This window comes from Malaclemys terrapin, chromosome 17, assembly GCF_027887155.1.
Source record: "Malaclemys terrapin pileata isolate rMalTer1 chromosome 17, rMalTer1.hap1, whole genome shotgun sequence".
Classification (NCBI taxonomy): Eukaryota; Metazoa; Chordata; order Testudines; family Emydidae; genus Malaclemys; species Malaclemys terrapin.
In genome coordinates this window covers 13,118,137-13,128,774 of record NC_071521.1, presented here as the reverse complement: position 1 = coordinate 13,128,774, position 10,638 = coordinate 13,118,137, and the positions used below count along the sequence as shown (strand labels likewise).

General features: G+C 41.4%; 1 protein-coding gene across 1 annotated transcript; it reads left to right on the top strand.

Annotated features, from left to right (window-relative positions):
• Positions 1 to 279: 279 nt before the first annotated feature.
• Positions 280 to 9,601, top strand: SET (SET nuclear proto-oncogene). The gene is made up of 8 exons (XM_054007376.1): positions 280 to 613; positions 2,180 to 2,237; positions 3,257 to 3,399; positions 4,107 to 4,210; positions 4,394 to 4,507; positions 6,396 to 6,566; positions 6,665 to 6,811; positions 7,870 to 9,601. The coding sequence occupies exons 1-8, from the start codon at positions 541 to 543 to the stop codon at positions 7,891 to 7,893; spliced, it is 834 nt and encodes a 277-aa protein (XP_053863351.1). The 5' UTR covers positions 280 to 540; the 3' UTR covers positions 7,894 to 9,601.
• The last annotated feature ends 1,037 nt before the right edge of the window (positions 9,602 to 10,638 follow it).

Sequence of the window (10,638 nt, the reverse complement as noted above, 5' to 3'; positions counted from 1 at the left end):
CGCGGCCAATGGGAGCATAGCGTGGGGAGGCGGCGGAGGCGGGGCCCGCATGGAGTCTGGTGCGGCTGCGCACAGAGCTGACCGCCCCTCTATGTTCAGGACGGGAGGAGGGGTGTCTACGCCTGCGCATAACCGCGCTTGTCTCCCATGCCCGAGTGGTGTTTTCTGCGCCTGCGCTATGCGCCTCCCGCTCCCCAGTGGCCGGGAGGGGGGATTGCTGCGCGTGCGTAGTGTGGCCCTCGTACCCCTGTGCCCCGGAGGGGGGGTTGCTGCGCCTGCGCACAACGCTGCCCGCCCCTCGCTAGCAGTAGCAGCAGTAGGAGGAGGCGGTGTTGGTCCCGGCTGGGGCGATAGCGTGAGGGTGCCCGAGCGCCGCTGTTGCCCCCTTTTATCCGGGAGCCCCAGGTCCGGGCCGAGGAGGAGGAGGCGTCCCGGCCGCGGAGGGAGTCCGAGCGGCGGCAGCAGCAGGAGTCTGTGCCCGGCCCCCCCTGCGCTCAGTCCCGTTACAACCCCCTCCCTCCGCGCTCCGCAGCCACCAACATGTCGGCGCCGGCGGCCAAAGTCAGTAAGAAGGAGCTGAACTCCAACCACGATGGGGCCGACGAGACCTCAGGTGAGGCCGGGACGGGGGAGGGAGGGGAATGGCGGCGGCGGCCGCCGCGGCCTCCTCCCCACACGGCGCTGCACCGACCGCCATTTTCCCCAGCCACACGGGCCGCGGCCGGGCCGGAGGCGGGAAGAGCGCGGGGTCGGCCGGGCGGATGTGCAGGCCTCAGCCACGGCAAGAGGAGGCCATGTTAGCGCCCTTTTGTCTGTACTGCCCGGCCTCCTTCTCCACGGGCGCGGGCGGGGGGCGCTGCGGCCTGCGCGGAGCAGCGGGACCCCCCCCCTCCTGGAGCAGCATCCGCGGAGCCTCATTGTGCTCCGCCGCCGCCATGATGCTTCGCCGCCTTCTGGTCTCGGAGCCGCTACTGCTGCATGGTGCTGCCCGGCCGCGCAACGCGGGGATGGAGCGGCGCTTTCTCCGTGCCTGGTGTGGTCCGCCCGGCTGGGGAGCCACGCGCTACTCGTGCAGCCGCGGGATGCGGCTGCCCGCCCGTCCCCACGTGCGATCCTAGCAGCCCGGGTGTATGGAGAGGTCGGTACTCGGTTCCCCGCACCGTGGGGTTTGCATCAGTCGCCGCCATAGGGGGGACTTGTTCCCGCCACCCATGGATCTTAACTTGTTTGGCTGGGGGTGTGGAGGTGCTCATGGCAACGAGCCTCCAGGCCAGCAGCTCTTTGCTGTGCCCGGTTCCTTTCACACACGTGCTTCCCGCACCTGAGTTTTCATATGTAATGGGGGCGGGGGAGAGAAGACAACACCAATCTACCCATCTCCGGCCGCACGGTGGGGGTAGGGCTTGGCTCTGAGACCCCCACAGGAAACAACTATCCAATAACACGAAATCCTGTGTGTTCGCAAACTAATCGGGGGAGGGTTGCCTGTTCCGCACTTTTACAGCTGCTTCCCGCTACCTTTCGTTAATCTTAAAATACTTTAGGCAAACAGCCATTCCTTAATCAGGAGCTCCAGCAGCCTCTGCCGAGTTAAAGTTCTGATTAGAAAATATCCACTTCACAGGGGTTTTGAAATATTTACCCCAATCTCTTCTGAAACATGCCTTTTAATTGTGGAAAACAGCATTCCCAATTGTACTGTTTTAATTAGCGTTTTGTATCTTCTCTTTTTTTCTTTAGTATTAAGTTCACTTTAACTGATTCAATTTCTGTAAATGTGTTCAGTTTAGAAAGAATGATTTGGTGTGTAATTTTAGTAAATTATTAAACTGTTGTTGTTTCAACAGATCGACTATAAAATTTACCAAGTGTATATGACTATATATTGTGAATTAGCATGGTACCTGGTTTGAGCCCCCTTTAAAAAAAAAAAAAAAAAGGCAAAGCTTTACAGCAAACTTCAGAGACTTCACTTAGCAAGTTCAGTTAGTAAAAAACAGTAGTTTTACAAGGTCAGATGAACCTTGTCGTCAAGTAGAAATAATCGTTTAAATGCCATCCAGAATAGTGGTAAAGGTTGTAAAAGTACACTTTTCTGATTTTTCTCAACTGGTGTCATACATTATTGAGATCTCTTTTCAAGAACTTACGGAGTTTGATGGATTTATTTTTCTTTCAGAAAAAGAGCAACAGGAAGCAATTGAACATATTGATGAAGTACAGAATGAAATAGACAGGTAAATTATTAAAAGAAGCTTTTCAATAATTTAAATTGTTTTAGCAGAACTGGGAAAAAATAACTCGTAATAAAAATGCTATGGTAACTGAAGTAGTGTATGTAGTGTATGTAGTTCTCACACTTTCCAAAATCTCAAAAGCATATTAGTGGTTTGACGTGATTATAAATAAAAAGCATTTACTGTATATATGATCAAAACTTTGAAGGTGTAATCTTGTGTCCTATTTAGCTGTGTACAACTAAACTAGCTGAGCCTTAAGATGTAACTTGACTTTTAATACTTGAAATAGATTGTGATGACTTTAAAATGGCTTTGACAGTATAGATCTGGCCCTCATTGCATCTATTGAAATTTACACTGGAGTGGTAAACTATATAACTTCACAGGTCACTGCCGGCTTAGGCCCTGATGCCTGCTCCAGGCAAACAGACACCCTTCTCACTACCCTCCTAAACTGACTAATGAACCTCCAAGTGGACACAGGGGTCTACCTGAGAGGAGCATTTGCAAGATTAGGACCTTACTGTGTAACAAACTCTTTTAAAAAAAAAAAAAAAAAAAGTTCTGTCATCTTAAAAGGCTCTCTTTGTGGTGCACAAACTTATTTTGTTTTTATCTTGTTTCTCCGGCAAATAATAGGAGGAGGGGCAATGAGCTTGAATCTGATCCAGTATCATGTGTCAAAGTTCACCAGTCTTTCTAAACTAGATATTTAGAAATTTTAATAGTGTTCTTCTTTCAATTTAGAGCCCAACCTTGCAAATGCCACAGAGCATAGTGTTTGCTAGTGGTGTAGTTTCTGTTGAGTCAATGGGATTACTCCTGATAGTACACACTAAATAGTGTTTGCATGATTGGACCCCTTGTTTTTGTTTGACATATTTCAGGCAGGGTTGATTAGTTTAATTAAATCATCCATTCTAGTTTTGATCTATCTACTGATTTTGCACCTTGTTTAAACTTCAGATCCCCATGCTATGATACAGTTGTTAATGTGAATCTTTCCTTTCCTTTAGACTGAATGAACAAGCAAGTGAGGAAATTTTGAAAGTAGAACAGAAATACAACAAACTCCGCCAACCATTCTTCCAGAAGAGGTCAGAACTGATCGCCAAAATCCCAAACTTCTGGGTAACAACATTTGTCAACCACCCACAAGGTATGTTCCGGTGCTTTGGGGGGGGGGGGGGGGGGGGCGGCAATCATGGAAATTTGTTACGTTATGTATGCATTTTAATCCTTTGGTTTAGAAAATTGCTCTTAGATTTTTGTTTTCCCCAATTAACAACAGTGACTTCTGTTTGACTATACGCCTAGAGCTTCCTTTTGAGACGATAATGCTATCAATGGAAGCAGTTTATCCATTTCTACTTCTATTGTCCCAAAGATTTTCTTCCCCTTATGTTTTGAATCCAAGAACAAGCTTGATCACCATTATTAGGACTCCACCATTATACTTTTTATCATCCTCTTAAGTGAAAGAGAATACACCTTCAACAACCTTTTCAGTGCTCTTTTCTGGACGGTTTTGCAGAGTATCAGAGGGGTAGCCATATTAGTCTGGATCTGTAAAAAGCGACAGAGTCCTGTGGCACCTTATAGACTAACAGACATATTGGAGCATAAGCTTTCATGGGTGAATACCCACTTCGTCAGACGCATGCACATGTATTGCAGAGAGTACTTTATAGTGACCTCTGGGGGGCAGTGGCTCTTTTGGGCTTTCTCTAAAGATGGGCTGGGACAAGTAAACAATATACCAAATGTCCTATTAATTCAACTTTCCGTGACAATTTCTTATAATGTTTGCTGCAAAATAACCTATATAAATAGCTTTGTAATGCAAGATTCCTAATTCTACCATAGTATCTGCACTGTTGGGGGAAGAAGATGAGGAGGCACTGCATTATTTGACCAGAGTTGAGGTGACAGAGTTTGAAGACATCAAATCAGGTTACAGAATAGATTTTGTAAGTATCATGGACAGTCTTCATTTAATGTTGTGCCATTTTTATTTGCATGTAACCTGCATCAGAAAACAGTAGCATAACTTAGTATTTCAAAACTTGTAGTACTTAACATTTTTTTAGTTAACATATCTGGTATGCTATAGATAAATATGCAATCCTAACTTTATTCTTTCCACTCTACAGTATTTTGACGAGAATCCATACTTTGAAAATAAAGTTCTCTCCAAAGAGTTTCATCTGAATGAGAGTGGAGATCCGTCTTCAAAATCAACTGAGATCAAATGGAAATCTGGGAAGGCATGTATCTTTACTGGGGGCGGGGAGGAATTAAATAATTGCTCCACTTCAAACAGTGGCAGTGAGTGCTAAGTGCTTTACTGTCTCTGTGCTTTGATGCAAAAACAAAACAAAAAAACACACACACACACACAATCCATTCCTGCTGGATGAAGCCCAAGGATATAGATAGTGAGGCTGCATCTAAGCTGAGGCTTGTAGTTAATTCTCTCACTTTGTTGCACGCCAGTGGAAGTGCTAGTGAAGGCCAGTTGTCAGTATTTCTACAAGCATGTCAGTTAAACTGCTCAGAGTAGGCCTAAAAATTACAGTGAAGTGTATGGTTTAAAAAGAAAACAAATCCATACTAGTACTCCCAACCTTTTTAGGGAATTCTCCCACAGTTGATCTAACATCAGTGCTACAGTTCTCATTGTAAACAAGGCCTAATTTAAACCAGATTACAACTACCTGTCCAATTTCAATATTATGCTAAAAGCTTGGGTGGCCACTTGGTCTTTGTAAAGAAACTAGCAAAGCTTTTTATCTGAGTTGTTTTTCTAGCATTTGCCAGTTACCATCTATATAGTTAATGCTTTCTTTGTAGTTCATAAGTTACATGTACATCTTGTGGAACTTCTGAATTAGGAGCTCATTTCCTGCACCTCACAAAAGTAAACTACAATGCTGCAAATGAGTCAATTTGAATGTCATAGTTTGATCTGTTGGAAAACTGCATCACACGTCAGTCAAAATTTTAGTATTTTCCTCTGCTGTTCTGGGGTCTTCCAGCAATAACTTACATCTTGCGGTACCTTATGGTCATTCAGCTAATTATTAAAACAAGCTGAGCTATTGCTGTCCATAAGATTGCATAAGCAAGTATATCTTGGGCGCAAAGTGTCTCAACAAAGCAGCAGCTAGAAGTCTGTACACATTAAGCGGCGAAGTAAAAGGTCCAGAGTAACCTCTGGATAGTCATCTGTTTTCCAGGTGTATAAGACAGGACATGACAGAGGTACTGGTCTCAAAAAGGGTGAAGTTAACTCATTATATCCTCTTGCTAGTGAATATGTTGTAGTAGCTTAAAAAGTGAGTTGTGTGGTTTTTCCCCCTTGCGATTGCTACAAAGGAGAAATAGGAAATTTAAAAGGGGGAAAACTCCAAGGATAAAAGACTTAAATCCTTAATCTATTTTATGAAGAAAACAAAGGATGAGCCCATCCTAGGGGGAGAGAAAAGCAAGAGGGGAGTGTTAAAACAATGTCTTATAAAAAGGCCTACAGGAGTGATGGGCAGCCCGTGGACCACACGAAACCCATCAGGGTAATCCGCTGGCAGGCCACAAGACAGTTTCTTTACATTAACCGTCTGCAGGGGCACGGCCGCCCGCGGCTCCCAGTGGCTGCGGTTCGCTGTTCCTGGTCAATAGGAGCTGCTGCGTGGGCTATTTGAGAGCTTCCTAAATTGCTTGTGCCTAATGTTAGCATTTAAATAGTTCTAACAAGTCTTGAAATTAGCATTTCAGTAAATGGTTTGAGTCATACCTTTGCCACTGTGTGGCTGGGAACATTAACAAAGGTCAACAGGTAGTCTTTTTGAATTGTCAGTATTTCAGTAGAGAAAGCGTGGAAAATTTGCATTCTGAGTAGCAAAAATACTTAAAATTGAGGGCTTTTTTACTACCACTGGCACTATTCATGGGAAATGGTAGCTGAAACTCCTAGCTATGTGGTGTCAACTGGTACATGCCCTTGGGGCTCTGTATAATTTTGTCTCTTACACACCTCTCCTTGAAAAAGAACAAGTAGTATTTGGTTGCGTAGATAAGCAGGTCTCCAAATGCATCTTGTGAAACATTGTCAGGAAATTCTTTCAGGAAAATTCTTAACTTTCTCTTCTTTTTCAGGACCTGACAAAGCGCTCAAGCCAGACACAGAACAAGGCCAGTAGGAAGAGGCAGCATGAAGAACCAGAAAGTTTCTTTACCTGGTTCACTGACCACTCTGATGCAGGTGCTGATGAACTAGGAGAAGTCATCAAAGATGACATCTGGCCAAATCCGTTACAATACTACTTGGTACGTGTAGAGTTGAGCTGTTTGTAACAGTGTTCTTGTGGCTATGTCAGAATTAATTTGATCAATGCAGTAACATTGTATATGTGTTTCTAATTAAGGTTCCTGATATGGATGATGAAGAAGGTGAAGGAGAAGAAGATGATGATGATGATGAAGAGGAAGAAGGGTTGGAGGATATTGATGAAGAAGGAGATGAAGATGAGGGGGAAGAAGATGAAGATGATGATGAGGGAGAAGAAGGAGAGGTGAGAACACATTTTTTTCCAAATCAAGGAGTTGAATAGATCCAATTAAATCCTGTTTAGGAACAGCATTGAATTTATCTTGTTGATAAATGTTAAGGAGTTATTGACACTCTATACAGTCTGCTGTTATGTTTTTCAGAGGGGAGTTTGTGTAGGTGGTAACAGTCCTTGCGACTTGAGCAATGATTTTAGTGTACTTAGATTTTTATTAGTGAGTTACTGGGTATTTGAGTGCCGGTTTTAACCTTATTCCATAAATATATATATTTTTTTTAATGCATCCAGTTTTACTGGGTTTCACCTATTATATACACTTTACTCTGGACTATTGCTGATTTTTCTGTGAATGTGTCCTCATTTTGGGAGTGCTAGGGATGATCCCACTTCTGCTACTTTCACAATCTCCAGTGATTTAAAGTTTGGAATTAATTCTCACCCAGTAACTGGGAATGTTGCACTGTTTCATTTGTTATAATTAATTTATTAACCATTTAGCTTTTGTTATTGAGTTACATGAAACTGCCTTTTAGACAAATAGTGGGGAAGGCTTTGGACGTTATGCACGTAGACACATAAGGTGCTTGATTTTAGATGCGGTAACTAAGATCTGCTGAGCAATATTCTTCTTAGTATCTAAATAGTATTTTATTTAATCTCTTCATTGAACTTTTGACTCTCTTGTAAGTTATTTACTTAGACTTTCACTATTCTTTAAGACTGCCTAGTCAAAGCTCTGGGCACCCTTAGCAGTCTCTTCAATATTCACTAACAAATAGTTCTGTCAATTTTCATCCAAATCATATGTCCCAGCAATAACATGGAGATCAAACTTTATCCAGCCTTACCTATTTCCATATGGAGGAGGGAGAAAACATGAGCTTTTCAACCCATCCTGCAAGAATAACTGCAGGGCTTTTTAGAGTGGTCAAAAATTCTGGTTAATTGCTGTTTGAAAGTCAAGGCTGTTTGGAGTTTGAATGTACTGACTCCTGCACCTTCTCTCCCCCCACCCTCCAAAAAAAGTGACTAGATTTTAACTGTTTCTTTTCTTTCAACAGGAAGATGAAGGAGAAGATGACTAATTAAACACTGATGGATTCCAACACCCACCCCTCCTTTTCTTACCTTTTTAATTTTTCTCCAGTCCCTGGGAGCAAGTTGCTGTCTTTTTTTTTTTTTTTTTTTTCCCCACCCTTGTGCTCAGTCGCCTTGTTCTCTTGAGGTCTCTTTTTCTCTCCTCTACACCATGGTTCACCATTTTATTTTGGGGAAAATACCCTGAGCAGAATACAGTGGAAAATAAAATCTCTACCAGTTTCTGTTCCAAGTTCATTTTTATCCCTTTCTGTCTCAAAACAAAAACTGTTTATGGAATCAACACACCATGTTCTGTGGGAAAAAAGAAAACCTTCTGCTCCCTTCACTCTGCTGGAAGCTGAAGAGTGCTAGGCCCCTGTGTAGTAGTGCATAGATTCTAGCTTTTTTCCTTCTTTCTCTGTATATTGGGCTCAGAGATTACAGTGTCTCTATGTGAATATGGACAGTTAGCATTTACCAACATGTCTGTCTACTTTCTCTTGTTTAAAAAAAAATTAAAAAACTAAAAAAAATGGGGTATAGAAGGTCAGCAAGGGTGGGTTTCAGATGTTTGGGTGGGTTAAGTGGGCATTTTGACAACATGGCTTCTTCTCCTTTGGCATGTTTATTGTGATGTTTAACAAACATCCTTGCAGTTTAAGATGACACTTTTAAAATCAAATCTTCTCCTAATGATGACTTTGAGCCCTGCCACTTGATGGAGAATCAGCAGAACCTGTAGGATCTTATTTGGAATTGACATTCTCTATTGTAATTTTGTTCTTGTTTATTTTTAAATTCTTTTTTTTTTTTTTTTTTTGGTTCACTGGAAAGGAAAGAAAGATGCTCAGTTTTAAACGTTAAAGTGTACAAGTTGCTTTGTTACAATAAAACTAAATGTGTACACAAAGGGACTAATGGTCTTCACTGAACAAAACATGTTTCTGATTTTTCTTGCTCATTTTCCCATATATTATCAATTTTTTTGTCTGTAGTTAATAATTTAACACTTGTTGATATGTGGTCAGAATATCTGTATTGCAAGATAACCTCATGGCTGTATGGATTTAACCTGAATTTAAATTGTTAGATAGTGTTCATATCTGGGAAAAATGTTTAATTTAGGTGTAATTTAGCATAAATTATCTGATACTATCAATAAGTTGCTGTCAGACTTCCTATCAATCATCACTATAAATTGGCAGTCATTACTGTAATCTGCACATTGTTTCTCTTAGTTTGATATCTCCATAGGAATGGGTTGTGGTTACATTCCTTGTATGTTACATTAATGGAGTCTTTAAATGTTCCCTCGTGCACCAAAAAAAACACCTGATGCTCTAATAATAAAGAAATGTGCAGATTTAAACACTCTCATTAGTGATGTAAATGAGATACCACATATCTCTGATCTCTAATAAATCAGATCACTGAAAAGACCATGCAAACTCAAATTGAATGATCAGAGGTTAATGTTTATAATCCATTTGGTAATAACTTTCTGAGTTGAGACGTTAAATCTGTTTGAATTACACATTCAGGCTGATTGTACTCTTTTCAAACACTGAAGAATCTTACTCTGCTAAATTACATCTCACAAGGAAGTGGTTACTTTGCATGTGGAATTTCAGTGCCATACAACCTCCAATCTATGCTGTTTATATTTTCAAATATGTGAGCTAATAAAATGCAACCTGTTTTGATTTAAAAGTATCAACTGCCTAAAATCTACATCTAGAATTAACCAGAATAGCAAGTGGCAAAGTGTGATGAAACCTCTTCTAGCAATAATTAGCATTTATACAATTACTTTAAAAAGTAGAATGCCATATAAACTAACCTCATTTAAATGGATATTTTAAAACCTGTATAGAACAATTTTAGTACTAAATCATTGTATAAGTGTCTTCTCCTAATAATGGGTTCTCAGGATGGGGGTCCTCACTCTTATGGGAAAAAGATTGTTTTAGCCTGTCATAGCATCACGTATGTATTTTGTGGTGCTAGAGAATTAGTGCTATAGAGTAAGGTTATTCTCTTGAGTGGTATTCCACAGTGGGGAGAGGTACTCCTTAAAAGACAGAACCAACTCATTTTGTTCAATGACAGTTGGGTTGGACCTACTGCCCTAGTCCACTTCATTTTTTTGCATCAATTTTAAGTAACTCCATCTTTTAACCAATTTAGTTACATTAGTGCTAAAACTAGACAAACTGTTGCTCTGCAGCTTGTGTAGCCATTTATGTAGTGCAAAGTAAAATGCTACTAGACCTAACTAAATTGTGCTTAGTTAGGGAGAAATCTCTATTCTATCAGAAAGAGTGCATGAACTATCTCCCCCTATATTGCAAGACCTATAAAGTTGCATAATCTGCTTTTCCCCAGGACACACACAATAAGGTGGTACAGCTGAAGACCAAAGTCAAAAAGTGGGGTGGGGGGGGGTGTCAAATGCCCCTCCAAGTTTGAAAACAAAAACTGATTAGTACTATACAGGTGGCAAAACAATCCCACTATTGTGTGCAGATAGAACAGTGGTTTAACTTCCTGGTGAAACTACTCTACATTTCAGTTTTATTCATTGCAACAGTAAGAGTAAACAACCTTTGAACTGCTAGTAATATTACTTTCATTCTAGTAAACTTTTATCAGCTAGTAGTGGAAAAAATTAATTTGAGTAGGGATTAAAACACTTTCCAGATTTAAAAATACAGCCCTAAGTGCCCATCTAGTGCTCTAAGCACCTAGGT

What these genes read in the sequence shown, in the direction of transcription:
- SET (XM_054007376.1), top strand. Translation starts at nt 541, where the DNA reads ATGTCGGCGCCGGCGGCCAAAGTCAGTAAGAAGGAGCTGAACTCCAAC. An exon ending in GTACAGAATGAAATAGACAG is followed by an intron (nt 2,238 to 3,256) that starts GTAAATTATTAA and finishes CCTTTCCTTTAG; the next exon opens with ACTGAATGAACAAGCAAGTG. An exon ending in TCAAATGGAAATCTGGGAAG is followed by an intron (nt 4,508 to 6,395) that starts GCATGTATCTTT and finishes CTTCTTTTTCAG; the next exon opens with GACCTGACAAAGCGCTCAAG.